Below are 21,642 nucleotides of genomic sequence, written 5' to 3' on the forward strand. Positions count from 1 at the left end.
GATCGCCTGTCTGTCCGTCTGTCCGTCCCTGTGGGTACCTCCCTTGAGCCAGGCCCTGTGCTGAGCTGCCACCAGGCTTGCTCGGCCTGAGCGTGGGGAACACCTTCTCCCTCACAGGGATTTTGTCCCTTATATGCAGGTCTTGGGCGTGTCCCAGCGATGCCTGAGCAGTGGAGTGCAGGGATGAGCGTGGACCCACCCCAGGGTAGAGACCCTCCCAGTGGTGAGGGCCTGTCTGCTGGAATGCATGGCCACACCGTGTGCCCATCTCTGTTAGTTCATGAACGTAGAACCCACACAAGGCCCTTGATTGACTGCATCTGGAGATCCCCTGGACCTGGCTTCTACTTTCACAGGAAAGTAGGACAGAAATCCCCCAAGAGGCAGGAGGGATGTGCCCCGACTCCCTGTGCCCGCAGCGTGTCCAGCCCATGACCAGAAACCAAAGGGGAGGGGTCTTTGAGGGCTTCTCGGTCAGCCTCGTCTAAGCTGGTCCGCAGCTGCAGGTTGCACGCCCCCAGTGATGGGGAGCTCACTGGCTCCTGTTTGCACAGCCTGAACTTCTGGAGAGGTCCTTCTTCTCCAAGGCTGGAAACCTGCCTCCCCAACCTTGGGTTCTTGAGCTCTCTGCCTGAATCCCCCTGAGACATCGAGCTCCTCCTCCACCTCTGCCCGTCAGGGCCTCCGGGGTCTCTTGTCCTCAGCCTGGGTGCCCCCAGCACCTGCACCTGCAGCCTCCCCGGCCACCCCTCGGAGGCCAGGCTGGGCCACACCCACAGGGCACCCAGGCTGTGTGGCCGCTCCTTGTCAATTGGTTCTGCAGTTTTTATTGCAGCATTTCTGGTGATGTTGTTCAGTGTTCAAAAATTAAGATAAAATGTGCCTGTGCCCCCACACCCACCACCCAGTTTATCAGTTGCCAGTGTCCTTCCACGTTAGGTGGACGCTCTCCATTTCTGTCCTGGACTAGTTCTGAGGCTCACAGAACCCACAGAGACACTGGCGTAGGGTCGGCAGAGACACTGTCGCTGCTGAGAGCACATCGTGCGTGTGGCCCCTCAGGCTGGATAACGTCCCCTCAGGCAGAAACGAGCCCGTTCCCGTGTGGGCAGCCCCCAGACCCTCCAGTGGGGCCTGCAGGGAGGTCTCACACGGGGGGCGCCCGTTGCACGGCGGGAAGGATCTGAGCAAAGGGACATGAGCGTTACTGAGTGTCTGCTGTGCCAGGCACCGCTGTGTACCTGCGATGGGGGTCCTCGTTTGATTCTTAGGCAGGAGTGTGGGGGCAGATGGTTTCCTCATCCCCGTTTTTAAGTGATTCTATTGAGGTGTGATTGACATGCTGTAAATAGTATCCAAGTGCAAAGTCCCCCGAGTTTTGATAAGCAGAGAAACCGTGGACTGGTCCGTCCTCCCCGGTCCCATCCTGCCCTGTCTCCCCCACGACGACACAATCTGTTCTCTGTCTCTGAGGCTTACTTTGCTTTTTCTATAGTTTTGCACAAGTGGGGGTGGTACACGGTGTGTGCTTCTGTCTGTCTGTCTTCTGGCGCTCGACAGCACTGTCCTGAGATTCATCCGTGCGGTCGTGTGGTGTCCAGCGTGTTGCTGTTTAGATCAGAGTCCTGTTGCTCTGGATGGACACACTGCGGTTTGCTCATCCAGTCGTCTGTTGATGGGCCCCAGACAGAGGGGACTTGGTAACTTGCCCGAAATTAGGGAAAGGAGCTGGGGTTTGAAGTGTCAAGAAAAACAAACAAATCAAGAAGTTTCTGTTTCGCTTTCTTGGTGCAAAGGGGCCTCCCCTCAGGAGCCCGCTCCTGGGTCTGGAGGTGTCGCCGGGACACATGGCAGCCTTGCTGGGGGCTCTCAGAGAAGGGGCCATGCAGCCACCAGCGTCCAGAACCCCATGACTGATGTCCCACAGGTGGTGGGCGAAGGCTCGTGGATTCCTTTTTATAAACGAAAGACGGAGTCGGTTACTAGTCTAAGCAGGTTAAGACACGTGTCTGTCCCACTTTGGTGGTATAGCGTTCCTTCCGTGCACTGGAGTTTTCGGCCACCCTGGCGTGTTCCCGGGTGCCCCGTGGAGATCGCGGTGATGCCTGAATTTGGCGCCACGATTGCCGGAATCTTGTGCCACACCACTCAGACGGCTGGACCCCCGTTCCCGGTGCCCGGCTCCTGATGGCCTTCTCAGCTGCACCTGCAACTCTGACACGCAGCCCCACTCTGTCAGCTGGATCTCTTCCCGAAAGCCCTTAGAGATGTGTGGTTTTCTCTAAAGCAACCGGGTGGCAGGAGCCCCCTTTGACCCCATTCTAGAAAACAAAGTCTGTTCAGACTCATTTGCAGCCTTTTTGCTTTGCCTGCACTTCTAGAACCATCCACTTGCAACGTTGCTGCAGATGCCGAGCTTTGCTCGAGAGCCAGGCGCACGGCGGACATCCCTTCCACCTCCAGAAGCCTGAGTGGTTCTGTCTGGGGTCAGTCATAAAAGGGGAAAGTCCCAGCAGCCGGTGGGGAGCTTGGCGCCAGCCAGGAGCTGGAGGGGCGTGTGCGAGGTGGAGACGGCCCTCCTGCCCAGACCAGCCCGGGGCCAGCACTGGTGGGAGGACTGGTGCCCTGGGAGGCTGGCCGAGCTCACGCAAGCTGCGGTCTTTCTGTGTGGGAGGGGCAGGCCCCAGGCAATACAGAGAACGGCGTCAGGATGTGGAGCTCACTCTCAGGAGAGCAGCTAAGTGCCCCCCGCCACACAGCAGTGCGGAGGCAGGCTGGGCCAGAACCCAGCTGTGCTGAGCCCCACCGAAGTCCTTGTACTGTTTCAGTAAATTTCTATGGGCACGTCTCATCTGTCCTGAAAGGTGCACACTTCCGTGGGTTTCCGCAAGGGGAGCCCACCTGCATAAACGACTAGACACGGAACGTGAGCAGCTCTGGGAACCCCCTCCTGCCCCCTCCCAGCCACTCAGCCCCCACCCACATCTTTAAAGTGGCTCTTTTTCCTGCCACATGGGCTGGGGTGGCTGGGTGGGCCCGGACACTCTGCCCACACACTGTGGACACAGCGTCCAGTTTAAATGCACGTGGAGGGTTAGAGGGGGTCCCAGGCTGGGCCTGGGAGTCTTCGGGCCACTCCTGAGTGATGGTGGCTCCCCAGCATTCCAGCCCCACCTGACGGCCACCCACCCTTCAGAGCCATCCAGGTTGGACAAAGACAGCGAGCGTCCTGTTCTTTGGGACTCAGCTTCCTGCCAGGCAGATACCTGAAAGGCTCCTCATAGGCGGAGGGTCCTTGTGCAGAGTCACATGCTTGCCGGCTCCACAGAGACTGGGTCCTTCCTCAGCCCGTCTCCCCCCGAGGTCTCAGGTGTTGGAGGAGGTGGCCCCGGGGTGTGAGGGAAGGCAGGTTTTCCCCCACTGACTACCTCGATTGTCCTCACTGAGATGGAAAAGGGCTGGCGCTCCTTCTTCCCCCTCGCCCACTCCTGCCCAAGCGCAGGGTTGAGCTCATGGCCACTCCCTGCACTGGCCCCTGACTCGCTGCCAGACATCTGACTCGACCTGGTCACCTTGTTTAACACTCAGCCCATGAGAAGGTGCTGCTGGGGCCCTCATTCAGGTGGGACACTGAGGCACGAGGAGGTGAAGCGCCGTACCAAGGTTGCACCCCTGGGAAGCTTTCTGGGCCCCACTCTGGCTATTCTTTTAGAAACCAGATTTGGATCTCCCATGAGGAAAACGCTGTGCACTCACAACATGCCCTTCTCTCTGAGCACGAATCCATCTCAAGCCAGCTTCGGCTCTGAGACTGCAAAGCCCGGGGCTCCAGCCAACAGGATCAGATAAAGATTTTCATCCTGAAAGTGGAGCTGCCACCTCGGTTGAGGCTATATTGTGCATCAGTGGGATGCTGACGAACTGGGTCAACACACAGGCGAGATCACAGACGAATCTTTTCCCGGATTGTCCTCCAGCGCTGGCTCTGGGATCACGAGGTCCAGGGAGGGAGAGAGGCAGGTGATCTAAGTGGGGACTTGCTGTGCTCAGGCAGCATGGTGGGAGCCCCTGGACCGCCTTCCCGTGTCCTCCAGATGGTGGGAGCCCCTGGGCCGCCTTCCCATGTCCTCCAGATGGCTGCTCACCAGACACGGAGACTGCGTGGTCAGGAGACCCCTCGTCTGGGAAACTGGCCATTTGCACAGTTGGGAAGGGGCCTGTGCCTGGTGCCTGCCGTTCTGACTGCCATAACCCTACATACGCAGACACACAAAGTTAACTGAACACGAGAACATGAACTCCATCGGTAAATACACACACAAGTGCCATCGCATCCCGGACCAGCAAGGGAAAACTAGCTGGGGCCTCCAGCAACAGATCAGCAAACTGGGCCGCAGGAGACACATGCTTTATTAAATGACTCGTGTAGATTTGAGTCACATACCATAAAATTCACCATCTTTTTTTGGTAACAAAATGACCAAGGCATTTTATTCTTTTTCTTTAAGTAATGTGCCTGTACATCATGGTTAAATTGAGTTAAATTTACCCTGCTTTATTTTCTATGAAACTCATCATTTTGAAGTGTGGAATTCTGTGGTTTCTAGTACATTCATGACGTGTCACATCACCACCAATTCCAGAATGTTCTCCTCACCCATTAGCAGTCGCCCCAGCACCCCTGAACCATTTCACACACACAGAATGCGACAGCGTGTGGCTTCTCTCACTGAGCATCACGTTTTTATGGTTCGTCCACGATGTAGGCATTCCTCCTGTGGGTGAACAGGGCGCCATTTTAGGGAGGGACACCCCTGGGGGGACACGAGGTTTGTATGCACTCTTCAGCCAGTGTGAACAGAGCGGCCGGGACCCTCTGTGTCCAGTGCTGAGTGGACATGCGATCGCTTCTCTTGAGTGTAGAATTGCTGCATCGTGTGGTCCTTCTACGCCAAACTTTTGGAGGAGCCACCAAACTGGCTTCCACAGCGGCTGCACTGGCTTGCATCCCACCAGCACCGAATCGGCTCCCATGTCTCCACACCCTCAGCAATACTCCTTAGAGTCTGTTCTCGTGACTGAAACCAGCCTGGTGGGCAAGAAACGGTGTCTCACTGTGGTTTCGGCTTGCACTCCCCTAATGACCAAGGTGTGGAGCATCTTTCTCATGTCCTTTTTGGCCATTTCTGTATTTTCTTTGGGGAAATATCTGTTGAACTCCTTGGCTCATTTATGAGTTGGGCTATTTATCTTTTTATTATTGGGTTGTACGAGTTCTTCGTATGTGCTACATGCTAGATCCTTGTCAGAGGTATGATTTGCAAGCATCCTCTCCCACTGTGGAGTGCTACACTTTCTTCATGGTGAGAATGCCTTTTTTAAGCCACTGAGCATTGGCTCTAGAATTTCAATAGATGCCAGTGGGAGATCCTAACCCCAGCTCCCCCTGCGTAGCCTCGGGCAGGTCAGCCCCCCTCTCTGGGCCTCGGCGTTCTGTACCACAGGTTGCAGCAATTTGTGAGATCCGGTGCAAAAAAGTGGGTGAGCCCAGCCCATCGGACAGATGATGTGGATGGGGGCCCAGCCCAGACAGATGGTGTGGACGGGGCCCCATCGGACAGATGGTGTGGACCGGGGCCCATCAAACGGATGGTGTGGACCGGGGCCTGGCCCAGACGGATGGTGTAAACGGGGGCCCGGCCCAAACAGATGGTGTGGACCGGGGCCCGGCCCAGACGGATGGTGTAAACGGGGGCCCGGCCCAGACAGATGGTGTGGACGGAGGCCCATCGGACGGATGGTGTGGACCGGGGCCCATCAGACAGTTGGTGTGGACCGGGGCCCATCAGACAGATGGTGTGGACCAGGGCCTGGCCCAGACAGATGGTGTGGACGGGGGCCCGGCCCAGACGGATGGTGTGGACGGGGGTCCATCGGATGGATGGTGTGGACGGGGGCCGGGCCCAGACGGATGGTATGGGTGGGGGCCTGGCCCAGACGGATGGTGTGGACGGGGGTCCATCGGACAGATGGTGTGGACAGGGGCCGGGCCCAGACGGATGGTGTGGACGGGGGTCCATCAGACGGATGGTGTGGACGGGGGCCGGGCCCAGACGGATGGTGTGGATGGCGGCCTGGCCCAGACGGATGGTGTAAACGGGGGCCCGGCCCAGACAGATGGTGTGGACGGGGGCCCATCGGACGGATGGTGTGGATGGGGGGCCGGGCCCAGGACAGATGTGTGGGGAGGGCTGGCATGGAGGATGTTGTTCCCCACTCACCAGTGTGCCCGTCTGCCACCAGCCAACAACATCTGCTTCTATGGCGAGTGTTCCTACTACTGCTCCACGGAGCATGCCCTGTGCGGGAAGCCGGACCAAATAGAGGGCTCGCTGGCAGCCTTCCTGCCAGACCTGTCCCTGGCCAAGAGGAAGACATGGCGGAACCCCTGGCGGCGCTCGTACCACAAGCGCAAGAAGGCAGAGTGAGTGTCGGGCAGGCACCCCCCACACGTGGCCCACATCCTCCTTATTCTGACATCACGGGGTCTGAGAGGCTTCTGCCCACTTTGCTCAGAGGGGCCCCAGGCCGCAGGGAATAAGGAGTATCAAGGAAGGGAGGCACACCCAGCTCCGCCTGCCCCCAGTGTGGGCGAGACCACCCCTTCCTGAGTAGATGGCGGGAAGGGCTGCCTGACTCTGCGAACCAGATGCGTCCCCCACAGGGGTGCTGGCCGGCCCACTGCGGTCTGGAAACACAGCCTCTCAGGGTTGGAACTCCGCTTTCACTCCTTGCCCTTCTTGTCCCTCATGCAAAAGAGATGGCCCCTCTGAGCCTGGGAGTGTGGTGTCCAGGCCCTGTTTCCTAACAGTGACCCTCCAGAAACCTGGCATCTGGGGCTAACGGCAGCCTCCAGACATGGCTTGATCACCTCCCAGCCCCTTACTCCTGTTACTGCAGCCTTAGCTGGCAGCACTGTTCTGTGGTGACACCTCTCTCCACCCCCAGTCCTCGCTGCAGTAATCCTGCTGTGCTGAGCTGGTTTGGGCCTCCCTGTCCACACAGAGGAGGAAACTGGCCTTCTCACACTGGCTCCCCTGCAGGTGGGAAGTGGACCCCGACTACTGTGAGGAGGTGAAGCAGACACCCCCATATGACAGCAGCCATCGTGTCCTGGACATCATGGACATGACCATTTTTGACTTCCTCATGGGTACGTCGGCAGCCCCAGCCTGCACCGGGAGCTCCCACCCTGCATTTGACCCAGCTGTGGCCAAGCCCCTGCTTTGCTCTGTCGCTTTGGCTCTAGGGTCAGACGTGGAGAGCGGGCGACAGCCCTGAATTTTCAGCTTGCTTCTCTCCACAGGGAACATGGACCGCCATCACTATGAGACTTTTGAGAAGTTTGGGAACGAGACATTTATCATCCACTTAGACAATGGAAGAGGGTGAGCCATGTTCTTGCTCTTCCAGACCCGGGAGGACAGGGCTCCAAGTGGGGGATGGTGGCCGTCCCCCAAGGACGCTGTGTGTGTGATGCAGGGCGCTGGCCCCTAGCTTCCAGCTCCTGTCAGGAGGAAGCGCCTATAATGTTACTCTTCCTGGTCCTCAGGGTCACCCTGTGTGCTAGGTCCTGTTATGTCCTCGTATTGCCCTGAGGAAACTGAGGCCCAGAGTCTGCTTGCCCAGAAGGGCAGAGTGGTGAGGTGCACTTTACCCCTTACGTGGTCACATGGGACTGGCTAGCTGGGACAAATGGCCCTCCCTGCCCCAAAAAGAGGGCCTGTGGCCACCGCTGGCTGGCCCCTGGGCAGTCCTGGGCCACCTAGGAGAGCCGTCTGCCTGACGGGTGTGCGTGCAGGGACCTACCGTTCCTAAGTGGTTAACGGTGCTGGTGCTCAGATGCCTCAGACAAGTCCTCATTGGGCACCCGGACAGCTGATGTGTGTGGGCCACGGATACCCAGCTGTCAGAGACAGCAGCGTGGCTGGACCCTGGGCTGACTCACCCCGGTGCCTTCTCCACTCAGCCTGCCTCAGACCCCGCATCTATGAGCTTCTGTCCAGTGCAGTGGCCAGAACACCAGGCTGCTTTCAGGGACCTCCCTTGTCCCAGGCCCTGCGTCTGGTGCCGGGGCCAGCAGGGACCAGGCCACACTGTACAGGGTCTTGGGGACACGCTGCCCGGTCTCCATAGCTGTGGCACTCCAGCAGGGCACACACGAAGTGCTGCTCGTTCTCGGGTCCCCCGTGGGGTGCACGTTGCAGGCTCTGCACACAGGTGTCCTGCTGCATGTTGCACCCTCAACAATTCTGCGTTTCTTCGGCAGGTTTGGGAAATATTCCCATGATGAGCTGTCCATTCTGGTGCCTTTACAGCAGTGCTGCAGGTATGGCCTCTCCCTCTGCCCCCCCGGGAGCCCCCAGCCCAGCCACAGATTGGGCAGAGGCCCCCAAGCCCCACTCGCACGGCACAGCACCCCGAGCCTGAGCAGCTCGAGCTCCGGCATCCACAGCCCTTCCCGGCACACAGCTCACGCCGGTCCTAACAGCCCGTCTCACAGATGAACTCGCTGAGGCTCAGACAGCCGTCCTGACCCCCCAGCACTCCGTGCCACTCGCTGCAACCCTCTGTGGGGCTCCCCACCCAACTTTTTCCCTTTAGGGTTGGGGAAACGGGCCATGGGGCAGAACCAGCTGCACCCTGCCGGGGCAGGTGTGTGGGGCTGAGCTGGGCTCGGTCTCCCAGACGCGTGGGCCATCCCTCCCCGCCCTGTGTCTGCCTGGAGTCTCAGGTCTCTGCGGGCACCGCCAGGTCTCCCATGGCCACCTGCTCTGCCAGGCAGGACCCTCACCGTGGTGCCTCTGAGAGGCAGGGGCCGGAGCAGACCAGGGACCAACTTGCGACCACCCCCCACTTAGAGCTGGCCTCCCCTATCCCCAGTTCCCGGAGGCTGGGGCCTGACCTCTTTCTCCCCTGTAGGGTCAGGAAGTCCACCTACCTTCGGTTGCAGCTCCTGGCCAAGGAGGAGTACCGGCTGAGCCTGATGATGGCGGAGTCCCTGCGTAAGGACCGGGTGGCCCCCATCTTGTACCGGCCACATCTAGAGGCCCTGGACCGGCGGCTGCGCATCGTGCTGCAGGCCATCAGGGACTGCGTGGAGAAGGATGGGCCCCATAGCGTGGTGGAGGATGACCTGGACCCTGAGCACAGAGTACCCCCCGGCAGGTAGTGACCAAGAGCCGCCGGCCTGCCATGGAGGAAGGACAGGCGCATCCACGCTGTGAATTCAGTGACTTCAGGAAGGACAGGCCACTCCTGGAGTCAGGAACCGTGAGAATGTGAGCTCCTTCGGCAGTGGGTCCGAGAGGACTCACTGTATTCGCTTTCGAGACCGGAGAAGGTTGGGGATGGGCGCTCTGTGCTCATGGACGAGGCAGCCTGGCGGCAGGGTCAACCCACCCTTTTTGTATGGAAAGAAAGCCTTTATTTACTATTTTGTATTTATACATGGTGTCTATGTATATAAATAGTGACACCTATGCAGACCCCAGACCACCTACCAAATGCACACATGGGGGCCGCGCCCCTGGGGCTGGACTGTCCCACCAAGTGCACCCACACTCTGGACCTAACTTGAAACAAACTCCCATCTCTCCTCCCTTTCGGCGGCCCTGCAGCCAGATGGCTGACAGCCTCGGTTTGGGCACAGGAGGCTCCCAATGGCGTCACAGGCTGGTTGACAGACAGACTCCCGGTTTCAGAGTGACGTCAACGACCACGTCTTCCATTTCTCAGAGCCGCCCAGCAGCACCTGTGATTTCCCTTGGCGGCCGAGGGTGCTGCTCGTCTTCTGACTTTGCTTTGATAGCTGGTGTAAATACATCACGTAGGCTCCTCCAAGGGCCTCAGCAACGGGCTTAATTTTGCGGCATTTTTGTGGAATAGTTTGCAATGTGGTAAGAGTGCAATAAAACTAGAGCAAATGTATGTTGGGGTCTGGGTCCCTTACGCCCTGAGCTCAGCTGCCACCCACCCACCCTCCACAGAAGTAAGGCCATAACCAAAGCTCAGCTTTCAAGGTGCCACAGGTAGTCTGGGGCCGTGGCTGGGAAGGAGGAGTTGGGGAAGCCACCTGTCCCACTCTTGGTGTGGCAGGTGCTGACAGAGCTGGGTGGGGGTCCCCGAAGACACAGGCCAGTCCCAGAGGGTAATGTCACATCTACACAGACCTGGCACCTGTGGGCACACTGGCTTTGCCCAGTGGAGCTGGGACAGGTCCAGCCCTGCTGGCCACGGGGCCTGAATCTTCCTCTGGGAGCCTTGCCTGGAGGCTCCCCAAGACTGTTGCCTACATGGGGTGTAGTGTGGGCACAGGGCACCGTGATAGGCCAGCCCCAGGGCTTCCAAGAGGAGGACACTGCTGAGGGCTGACATAAACCCTGGAGAATCCCTGGGATCAGAGAGAGCTGGAGGTCAGAGCCCCTGGTGCCTCCTGGGCTCCCAGCCCTCTGCTGCCCCAGGACCACTGCTTTCCATGCACCTTGCAAAGCCGCCAACATAAATTATTAGTGGTCTCTAAAGCAAGACTGCAAGGTTGATTTTCTTTTCCTCATTTCACAGGTGGGGACACTGAGGTTCAGTGAGGGGCTGACACTCATCACAAAAGTCAGTTTAGGCTTCCTGAATGGCCAAGCCATTGGCTACTGGGCGGGAGGCCTCCCCTCCATCCCTGAACCCCACCTGGGGCTGTGCTCAGGGTACGGCCCACAACAGAACTACAAGAGAGCCTCAGACTACAAAGGAAGTAAATGGAGGGTGGCCCCCAAAGCCGGCCCCCCTCAGTCTCCCGCCAGACACTGGTTTCCCGCCCAGCACTCACCCAGTGACCCCACTGGCCGAGTCGTCCCTGCCCCTTCTTGCCAGGGGCAGGCACCTGCGTACCTCTGGCCTCAGCCGCCACCCTCCCGGTCTCCTGCTGTGCCCCTGTCCTTGCCGCATGGGGAGGAGGAGGTGAGTGTGCAGGAGGAGGGCCTGATGTGGTCCCACAAGAGGGAGCAGCCAGCTCTGCGTCCTCCTCCCTCCTCCCTCCTCCCTCCTCCCAGGCCGCGCAGAGAGAACAGAGTGACTCCGAGGGCCAGTGCTGCTGCCCCCACCCCTCCAGGCCCCTGGTCCATTTGCCACTGGTCCAGTGGAGCTCGCGGGGCAGCTGCTATAGGCAGGCTGGAGCCTGCTGGTGACCCCAACGGACATCACTGGAGCTTTGCAGGGCAGTGAGGGTGACACACGGCCAACTCGTACGTACGGCTGCAAATAACAGAGACGGTGAAGGGACAAAGGAAATGGAGACACCGGGCAGGGCCACGTGCAAAGACGTGTCTCCCAAGTTCCTGGGTTGAGGCCCGACCCCCAATGTGACTGCATTTGGAGACGGGCCTTTAAGGAGGAGATTCAGGTTGAGTGAGGTCAGGAGGTGGGGCCCAATCCCCTAGGACCGGTGTCCTTGTAGGAGGGGAAAGCAACACTGCATATCTCCCACAGCACATGCAGGCGCCAGCCACTCGGGACGGGCCACGCGGGGACGGGCCACGCGGGGATGGGCAGGAGACCTCACCAGGAACCAGCCCTGCACCTGCTCTTTGCAGTCCAGCCTCTGGATGGGCGGTGAGAGAAGAAACATCCGCGCGCTGGCTGCCCGGCATGTGGGGTTCTGATACGGCGCCTGGGGCAGCGGGAGATCCACATTCGGTCTTTTCCCTTGGGTTCCAACACAGAACTCCCAGGTCTTTTGGAGCTGCCTGAGCAAAGACAGAAGAAGGAAAGTGGGGGGAGGCCAGTCACGGGGGCGACCAGGAAGAGCACCTTAAGCAAGCGCGTGGTTGTCACCCAGATTCAAATCGGAACCTGTCTCTGGGACCTGGAGTCATGGGTCCCCCTCCTCGTCCACAGCAGACACACTCTTACACGTGGAGGTCACCTTTATCAGTGCGAACGTCCCGCACAAAAGGGGGACTTCTACTCTGCTTCAGAGCATCTCCCGTGTCTGCCATTTCTCAAAATAACCAGCTCAAAATAATCCTTATGCCAAAGAGGCACATTTCGGGGTGACATATCTGCCACCCTGCAAGAACCAGGCACCATGACGAGGACACTAAAACCTGCAGTTGTGTTGAAGAAAGGCCAGCGTGGGGCTGTGGCCGTGGGTACCAGAGACCTCCGTGTGGACCCGGGCTCTGTGCAGACACGGCCTGGAATGTGATGATTCACAGACGAGAAGCAGGAGTTCAGCGGCTCAGAAATTACTAAGGGAGCGTGGGGCTGGGATTCTTGCTGCTGCAGGCCAGGGTGACCAGACACCACCGGGGGGTGCAGGACGGGGACCGGATCAGGCATCAAGGGTGGGCGGGGCTCTCACTAAACTGACTTAAAAGGATTCTTGCTAAAATTGGCCAAAGCAAAGCTGACACAGAGGTCCAAAGGCTGAGGGCTAGTCAGGGAAGAAGGCAGGTCAGGTAGAAAGGAGACTCCTCACACCCAGCACACAGGGCTTGACAACTGAGATATAATGGGCAGCGATGCTGGAAGCCACAGGGGGGTGGAGTGATTCCCTCAACGGCCACCGAGGAGCCCACTGCCCCTGGGCAAGGACACAGGTCCTGAACAGCCCGTGCCCAGGAGGGCGCTGCGGTCATTGGGCCCTGTGCTACCAGGAGAAAATAGAGAAAGAGGGAAAGCGGGAAGGGGTGGACCCCAGCCAGGTGAAGGAGGAGCATTCATGCCACCCTGGTTCAGTGGGCAGAGCGTGGCATGGGAGGGCCATGGCCAGGAGGACACAGACAGAGAGGAACCAGCTCTTTCTGCAGAAGAGGGGCTGGTACAGCCGTAGTGGGTCGAGAACACCTGCCGGAACCAGGCAGACAGGAAATGCCATCTGTCCAGAGGGTCAGCTGCTCAGGAGAGGAAGTATAATTACCAGAACCCATGACTCAGCTCGGTATGGCATTCACAGACATAATCAACATTATTTCTCCAAAGAAAGAAAAGGTGGTATAACTGAGTCGGAACGGAGTGGGGGAGGATGCTGTCTGAGAGCTAATCCTCTCTTGCAGGGCAGAAAGTTGATTGGCATTAAACTTAAAAAGTGTTTAACACCTGCCTGTCCGCTAGAAGCACAGAGGTAATGCAGAAGCAGACGAGAAGACACCCAGGGGAACATGGAATGTGATTTCTCAGGGATGCAGTGATGGGAGCAGGAGGAAAGTGGGGTCTGCTGCTCTTCACACCCCGATCTTGGTGTTATTAAGGCTTCACAAGGCGCGTTCCCCAGTTACGTTGGCAGAGTTCGGCATGTGGGTGAAGCAGGGGAGGAAGTGGGGTCAGAGCCTGGGCTGCAGGCCTGGCCAGGCCGAAGGATCACCACCCGCCCGCCCCCGAGAGAAATCCCTGCCCAACTGCACACATTTAAAGCTGTCACACTGAGGCCCAGACCCAAAAAATTATTTTCCTGAGTCCAGCACTGTGGTGTTCGGGGCCCGGATCTGCCTGACCTCTAAACGCAAGAGACCCCTCTTTCTGTCTTCAAATCAAACCAAACCTTTCCCTGAAGCACCCACAGCTGTGGAGAGAGAACACAGACCCAACACCCAGACCAGCATGCCCGCGGGGCTCCAGGGCAACCTCGTGGGATGGAGAGAGGCCGGAGCTGAGGGAGCCGGTCCCGAACAAAAAGAAGGAAAAAGGGCTTTCCATTAAACTCCTCTTGGTGCAAGTCAGCTGTCCAGGGACGCCTACCCAGCCTGCCTGGTCCACAAACCAGACAACATTTCGGCAGAGGTGCCTGGGGAAAGTGCGGGCAAGAACTCAAACAGAACCATCCCTCAGTGGGCCTGGGAACTCGTTCTGGAGACTCAAGGGGCAGGTAGGAGGGGAGGAAACACCCCACCTGAGGCCGCAAGCTCTGGGCTCAGACCACTACCCAAAGTGAAATAAGTAAATAAACAAACAAACTAACATATAAACCCCAGCCCCTGTGGGCCACAGGGGGCAAAATGTGTGCAGTGGGGCTTCGGCAATGCAGGTGGGTGGGCACCCCCTCATTTCCCAGCCCCCTACCCAGAAGTCTGAGATGCACAAAGGACAAAGGACACCCCCCGCCATGGCCCAAGAGAAGGATGACAAAGGCACCTCATGGACTGCAGTCCCTCCCAGGTGCACCCCCGTGGCTCCCCAGACCACCTGGGAGCAAACTGAATGAACAGACCGCTGGGGCCAGAGCCTCAAAGGCCAAGCCCCCAGGCAGAGGAGGTCTTTGGCAGGCTCCCAGGTGGTCCAGCCTCAATGCCTCACCCAAGCGGCTTCCACCTGCCACTCAGATCACAGACTCACCCTCACATATCCCTCCCAAATCCTGACCAGTTTCTAAGGAAAACTCCTCTGCACCGCACCCAGAGGGACCTTAACAGAAGAGTCGAGCAAAGAAGGTCTCAAGCAGCCTCTGCCTGGGTGTGAGGTGTGGTGAGTGGTGAAGGAAGATAGGAGAGCAGAATCCCAAAGCCCCCCATGTGGGAAGGAGGTCCCCATACGCACGGAGGGGTCTTTCTTACTCTTCTTGGAGCTGGCATTTGGAAGGAAAGGTTCAGAGCTGGCTGGGACTTGCCCACCTGGGAGCCGGGAACAGTGTCCACTCTGTCTCAGAGGGGTGAGGACAGCTCCTGGCCTGGCAGTTTTAACGGGGCAATGGGGTGAAGCTGTCAAAGAGGTCGGCTGCCAGGTGGGGTTCTGTGGGCTACACACTGGTGCCTCAGCCCAGAACAGGCTAGGTTGCTGTGTCCACCCGAGGCCCCTGGTGTGGCCATCCCTGTGGGTCCCAGGGCTCTAGGAGGCAACTTCTCCTCACCACGCTGACTGCTGTAGCCAGATATGTCCTGTGGCCACCGTCATCCTGGAAAGCTCCCCGCTGGGGGGAGGAGGGGGCAAGAGGAACACTGCCCAAGACTGGTCCACTTGCACCATCTAGAGGAGAGCCCGAGAAAAGCAAGAGCCACTCCGCAGGGCCCAATGACCCCCCTCAGGAGCCCCGTGGTCCTCAGGACCAGAATCCAGGACCTCCAAGGCAGAGGGGACATGGGGACCCTCAGCTGCCTGGCACGTGGGTCCCTCAGCCAGGCAGGCCGTCGGCAAGCCCTAACCAGGCCAGCCGGTCCTACCGTGTCCAGGCCTTGAGTGGCCCCAGGCAAAGGGCCCATCAGGCTCACTCTTCATTGTCCCACCAGGATCAGCACAGTGCCTGCCATTCAAAAACCACCCCAGAACGAATGGGTCATTCTTCAATGGCAATTGAGTCAAGCTCTGTGCACCAAGAAACACGTCCAGACACAGAAGAAGTTTGGGGCTCATGTGGAGGGCAGTGGAGGCTGGAGAGGCACCCCCTCTGTGGTGCCACAGGGCCTTTGCATAGCCTCCCAGCCTGGAGCTCTCTGCCCCACACCAACCATATTTTGTTAATTCCTATTCTGAGTGCTGCTCAAGCATTCCAGCAGTGGAGGGGAGTTTCCTGGTGCTTCTCCTGGCCATCTCAGTATGTCCTATCATGGGTACATACTGTCCTTTCCACTTTCTGGGATCCTCTGCTTCCCCACTAGGCTGGGAGCAATGTGAGGACCAGGAGTGTTTTTCGTTCTGCCCAGTTCCTGGCTTGTGGTAAGTCCTCACTGAACACTGTGGATGAGCAACTTGGCATGGCTCAGTCCCCGCCGACCTCACCACTTGTCTCATGCACTGAACTTGTAACATTCCTCCGAGGCACCTCCTTTCCCCACCCTGAGCCCTGGCGCCCAGCTGGCCGGCTCTACACCTGGGTCCTCATCTCTGTGGTGCTCCGGCACTTGCTGATTCTCTACCCCATGCTGTCCCCACCACTGGAGTCAAGGGTTCCCACTTCCCGTGGGCCCCCTGTGGTCCATGTCTCCTGGTAATCACACCCCTGCAAGCCCCTCAGCGTTGCACCAGGTTGGTCTCTGAGGCCAGTAGACATACAGGTCCCTGCCAAAACTAGGTCCCGGAAGGCCCTGGGCCCCTGCTTCTCCTTCTCTCAGATCTCCTGTGCAGGGAAAGTTACCTGCCTTGTTGTGAGTGGCTCGGTGGAGGGGCCCATGTGGTGAGGACTGGAGGCCCCCGGGCCACCAGTTGGCACCAGCACACGAGGCAGGCGGGAGGCTGCTTGGAGGGGGGTCTCCAGCCCGTCAAGCTTTCAGAAGACACACCCCCGGCCACAGGGAGAGAGAGAGCCTGAGCTGGAAGTTGTCGGTTCAGCCACACCCAAATCCAACTCTCAGAAAGCCTGCGAGACAGACATGCTGGCAGAGAGAGTGCCACAGACTCCAGCAGAACCAGCCGTCTCGTTCAATGTGTCTACTGATTTTACACAAGAAGCAGGATTCTACCAGGGGTGTTACAAAGTGCGTCACGGGGTGTGGGACCGAATGCCCACCCCAAGCAAAGGAGCCCAGCTGGCCGCTCGGAGGGGAGGCTGCCTCCACGTCCTGCTCTTATGACATTAAGTGTTTTCCATCAGCCCTCGGAAGTGACACGTGGGAGACAGCATGGTTTTTGGTAATGAGAACTCTTAATTAGAAGTGGCTTCAAACTTGGGCTCTGATCGTCAACAGCTGTGGGACGCAGGGCCTGGGATTATTGTCATCTGTTTCTCCACGGGCTGGTATGTGGCCTTTCCAACGGAAGGGACCATTTTCAGGGGATGGGCCAGCTCACACGGAGGTGTAAGGTGCTGAATGTGCCACGCATGACCCGGGTCTCGAGATGATGGCTCCCCTGAGAGTCTCTGGGTTACTCCAGCTCAGGGTTCCCCTCCTCGAGAGGTTCAGGTTTGGAGTGGCCACCGGAGCCTCCGCCAAGATGTGGAAGGCTGGAGTGAAGTAGCCATGTTGTTTCCTGCTTGTCCATCATCTGTGTGACAGAGGCTTCAAGGTCCTTCTTGTAGCCCGGTCCCCAGGGTCCCCTGACGCTGGCTGACCTCGCTGGCCAGGACGGAGCTCCAGGCCCATCACATCTGCTCCCACTGCTTCTGCCTGCCCGTGCAGCTCCTGGGAGGGCAAGCCTCAGAGCCCAGGCTCTCCGAGGAGGCGCCTGAAGCTTGACAGAAAGCCGTGGAGGGAAGGGCGAGGACAAGAACAGGAACTGGCAGAGAAAACCCTTGCTGAGCAGGTGATGTGTTTCTCTCTCTGGCACAGACTGCTCTGCCTCAAATCTCATTCTCACCGCTTGACATCTTGGGTCTCCAAGACCACTGCAGATTATTGAATTAAACTTTTTTATTTTGAGATAATTGTGGATTCCATGCAGTTGTAAGAAATAAAACAGAGGTCCCATGTACCCTTTACTCAGTTTCCCCCCATGGTGACATCTTGCATGACGCACAATCCCACGACCAAGACCTTGACAGTGACACAGCACATGCAGAGCGTGGCAAGGTCGCAAGGGCCCCTCGCATCATCCTGTTATCGTTGCAACCACTTGTGTCCTGCCCGCACCTCCTCCTCACTCCAGGAAACCACTCTGTTCCCCATTTTATCATATTGTCTTTTCAAGAATGTCTATAGATGGCAGCATGTAGTGTGTGACCCTTGAGCCTGGCTTTTGCGCTTAGTTGGAGATCCATCCAGCCTGCTGCTCTGTCAGTGGTTGGTTGCTTTGCGTTGCTGAGGTGTCCCCTGGGGTCGACGGGACGGAAGCTTGTTTAGCCATTTCCCTGTGGAAGGACGTCTGGGCAAGTCCCAGTTTGGGGATGTGACCAAAAAAACTGCTCTAAGTATGTGTGCACAGGTGTTCTGTGACTTTCACTTTCCATTTCTCTGGGATAAATGCCCGAGAGTCTAATTGCTGGTTAACACTGTGGTCACATGTTTAATTTTTAAAGAAACTGCCAAAATGTTTTCAAGAGGGGCTGTACCATTTTATGTTCCCACAGTCCAGCAGATATAATTTTGACATCTGACAGAGAGGACGACACAGAGCCGCTGAATGTGTTTGAGCCCCAGTGTGCTTCTGATCCGCAGCAGAAGGACCCCCGCACAGCCTCCCGGGGGTGCTGAGCGAACCCGGCTGCACCAAGTCAGGCCTGCCCACCCTTCCTCACCAAGGGCGGTGGGCCGCATCAAGCCCTCATGGGGCCAACTGGCTGGACTGAACACAGGTCATTTCTGAGCTCAAGGTTGTGCTTTGAAGGGAGAATTTTCTGGAAAAAGACTATCCAGGCTTCCTGACCTCAGGCAGATTCGCAGAAATGGGTCAGTTCAGAATTCTGCAGATTATTCATGGAAATGCCTTTGGTGGCACATCCACTGTGAAACAGACTCCCCCCCCCCCACCCCGCCCGCCCCTTGCCGCACCCCGCCCGGCAAGATCCCACCTCATTCTTTTTCCTAAAATTCCCACACCTTGTCTTCTCTTCCGCATGAATCCACCCATACAAGGAACCACAGCTCTGGAGCTAGAAGGGACCAGTAAAGTAGTGGCTAAGCTGTCAAGTGTGCTCCCAGGACTGAAAGCTCTGTGCCCCAGGCACTCAGGGGCTCCCTTACAGAGCGGGCTCCTGAGCCCCTCGCCGGGACCTGGAGGAGGCACCCTTCTGGGCAGTTAGAGACAGTGCCGCTGGGACGCAGGGCCTTGGAGGAAATGCTGGACCCTGTGTCTCTGACCGGGCTCTGATCCAGTGCTCCAGGCAGGGACACACCAGTGGGGCCCAAACTATCCTGCCTGGACCCTGCTGTTCTGGGGCAGGAGGTGGGGCCGAGCCTGGTAGTGGGGGAGGCGACAGTCCCGGCCCTGTCTGTGGCCTGGCTCATGGTTCTGGCAACCCAAGAGTCCACTCCGGGATCCGGCACCAGGGAAGAATCTAGTGTCTCCGTGCGCGCCCAGGACGCACAGACCCGCGAGCTCCGAGGAAACATCCGCCAGTGCAGGGAGCCCACGGGGAGCCCCAGCTCTGGCTCGGGGCAGGGGGGGGGGGGGCGGATGGGAGGGATACCCAGCGACCCTTCCTCAAAATCTGGGCCAGCGCAGGGAGCGCGGCGACGCGCACCGGGGCGGGAGCAGGAGGCAGGGGGGTGGCGCCCCGCCTGTCGGACCACCCAGCGCGCCATTCCCTCCTCCCTCCGTCCGCAGGCGGTCAGAGGGTCACCCAGAGCCCCGCTCGGCTCCCCTCAGCCGCTTTCCTGGTGGCTGGGGCCTCCCCCGCGCTGGGATTGGATGCGAGAGAACAGGGTGGGCGCGGGTGGGGGACCCCAGAAGCCCAGGTTCCCAGCTCGGGCGTAGAAGAGCCCGCAGTGCAGACGCTGCTGGCCCGCGCCCCGGAGGACCTCAGCAAAGACCTGGCGGGCTGGCGGGCGGCGCGGAGGAGGTGGCAAAGACAGCGGTGGTCCCCGCGGGCGCTGGGTGCGCCAAGATGTTTGACAGCTCACAGTATCCCTACAATTGCTTCAATTACGACGCGGACGACTACCCAGCCGGCAGCTCGGACGAGGAGAAGCGGCTCACGCGGCCCGCATACAGGTGACCGCGGGGTGCGTGGTGGGAGCCTGCGGGCCGGGGACCCTCCTCCTCAAGGACCTCCTGGACGGAGGGAGGGCTTTCTTCTCCGGAGGCCGGGGGTTGGGTGGGATTCAGGGAAGGGACGCCTTCCTCTGCATGTTCTCTCAACCGCCCTGAGGAAACTCCCAAGTGTGAAGATGAGCTTCTTGGGTCTGGGCAGAAGCGGGGAGCGGGGAACTCCAGGCTTCACGCTCCCAAACAACCCCTTCCCGCCGGCACCTCCCACACACCACGGAGCCCTGGGGGCGGAGGAGTCGTTCGCTTCTAGAGGGGCTCCTGGCTGGAGGGGATTCCAGACGCCACGGCGTCCCCTCCTCCGCCCCGCGTGGCCCCATGTGCCCCTATTTGCAGCTACATCGCGCTGATCGCCATGGCCATTCAGCAGAGCCCCTCAGGCAGGGTGACCCTGTCCGGCATCTACGACTTCATCATGCGCAGGTTCCCCTACTACCGAGCCAACCAGCGCGCCTGGCAGAACTCCATCCGCCACAACCTGTCCCTCAACAGCTGCTTTGTCAAGGTGAGCCCCCGCCCCGGCCCGCCACCCCGCTCCCCGGAATGGCCCCCGAGTGTCCCAAGCTTGGGGGCTCCTGGACCAAGTCATCCTTGATTGGGGGCGGGGGAGGATTTTGCAGCAGCAGTTGCTGGAAAGTTCGTTTTTAGCAAATTTAGTGCCTCCAGTTTGCTCCATGAGCAACGCCGCACAACACAAGGACAGGGACCTACCCAGTGCTTGTCCTGGAGTCCTAAGTGAGCCCAGATGCGGAGAGGGGTGGGCAGGAGCGCACCGGGAGCCAGCCCCTCGCGGAGCCCCTCCCTCTCCCACAGGTGCCTCGGACGGAAGGCCACGAGAAGGGCAAGGGCAACTACTGGACGTTGGCGGGCGGCTGCGAGTCGGTGCTGGACCTCTTCGAGAATGGCAACTACCGGCGGCGGCGGCGGCGCCGTGGCCCCAAGCGGGAGGGGGTGGGGGAGGCGAGGGCGGGGGGCGCGGAGGGGCCTCCAGGGCCGCCTGAGCCAGCCCCCCACCGCCAGCCCCCGGCCCCTGTTAGCTGCGCTGCCACGGGGAAGGAGGAGTCCAGGGGCATCAAGTTCAGCATTGACTACATCCTGTCCTCGCCCGACCCTTTTCCAGGGCTCAAGTATCCCTACGGCCCCCAGGAGGGCAGAAACCCCTGGCTGGAAACCCAGCAAATGAACCTCCACCTTTGGACAGTATGAGTCAGGGCTGGCACCCAGTTAGTCTGGGGTCTTCCAGGTGATTGCAACCCCACCTCGAGGCAAGAAGCAAAGTTTTGCCACATCCTACTAACTTCCACAGACACGTCCCTGCTCCGTGCTGAAAACCACCCTGGGCTGGAGAGACAGGAGGTCAGTCTTCGGGCTTCATCCCTCAGAGAAAGTTCCCTTGCAAGAAGACCCACGGGGTCCTGCTTGACTGAAGCGTTTGCTCTGGATTCACTGAAAGATCCTTCTCTGAGGAATAGGAATACAGGTTTAGGGCCACGTTCACTTAGACCCAAGGTAGCATTTCATCCCTCCGTAATCTGAGAATTGGCTGCATAGACAGCCACACCCTGGAAGGCGGCCAGTACGCTCAGTCTACAGTTGGCGAAGTGGGTGGGCATCTTCCCTAGAGCTAAAAGTGATACTAATAAAGTGCAAACAGTGAAGTCAGATATCAGTTGATCCCATGAATGTCGCCCCGAGGTTTTTGACTGTGGCCCTGCTACGGATGATGTGATCGAAAGAGTAAGTGCATCTTGTGTTGTGAACAGAATAGCCGATGATTGCTTGAGAAATCCCGTGCACTTTTTTATACAGGAAAGAAGGCAGGAAGAAGGGAGGAGCAAGAGGGAGGAGGGAGGGGTCCAAATTTGGGACAACATGGGGCAAAGCACACTTTTCTTGGTTCTTCTGAGCAGGGAGTGCGCTTCTACTGAGGCACGTTCCACCCAGCTGGTTTCCCGAGGAGGCAGACATTCCGTAGCGGGCGGCTGATGGATCCCTGCTACACTGTGAGGTGTACAATTA

At 58.8% G+C, this 21,642-nt stretch overlaps 2 protein-coding genes across 2 annotated transcripts in view; both read left to right on the forward strand.

Moving 5' to 3' along the window:
* The window catches only part of FAM20C (FAM20C golgi associated secretory pathway kinase), a 45,410-nt gene extending 35,420 nt beyond the window's left edge, over positions 1–9,990 (forward strand). Inside the window, exons 6-10 of the mRNA XM_032394128.1 lie at positions 6,304–6,484; positions 7,104–7,213; positions 7,367–7,448; positions 8,330–8,389; positions 8,983–9,990. Coding sequence (XP_032250019.1) covers positions 6,304–6,484; positions 7,104–7,213; positions 7,367–7,448; positions 8,330–8,389; positions 8,983–9,232 — 683 coding nt within the window. The 3' untranslated portion in view covers positions 9,233–9,990. The remainder of the gene's footprint in view (positions 1–6,303; positions 6,485–7,103; positions 7,214–7,366; positions 7,449–8,329; positions 8,390–8,982) is intronic.
* Positions 9,991–19,462: 9,472 nt separating this feature from the next.
* Positions 19,463–20,829, forward strand: FOXL3 (forkhead box L3). The gene is made up of 3 exons (XM_032394129.1): positions 19,463–19,569; positions 19,960–20,128; positions 20,437–20,829. Exons 1-3 carry the CDS (start codon positions 19,463–19,465, stop codon positions 20,827–20,829), a joined length of 669 nt encoding a protein of 222 aa, XP_032250020.1.
* The last annotated feature ends 813 nt before the right edge of the window (positions 20,830–21,642 follow it).

This window comes from Phoca vitulina, unplaced genomic scaffold, assembly GCF_004348235.1.
Source record: "Phoca vitulina isolate PV1807 unplaced genomic scaffold, GSC_HSeal_1.0 scaffold79, whole genome shotgun sequence".
NCBI lineage: Eukaryota > Metazoa > Chordata > Mammalia > Carnivora > Phocidae > Phoca > Phoca vitulina.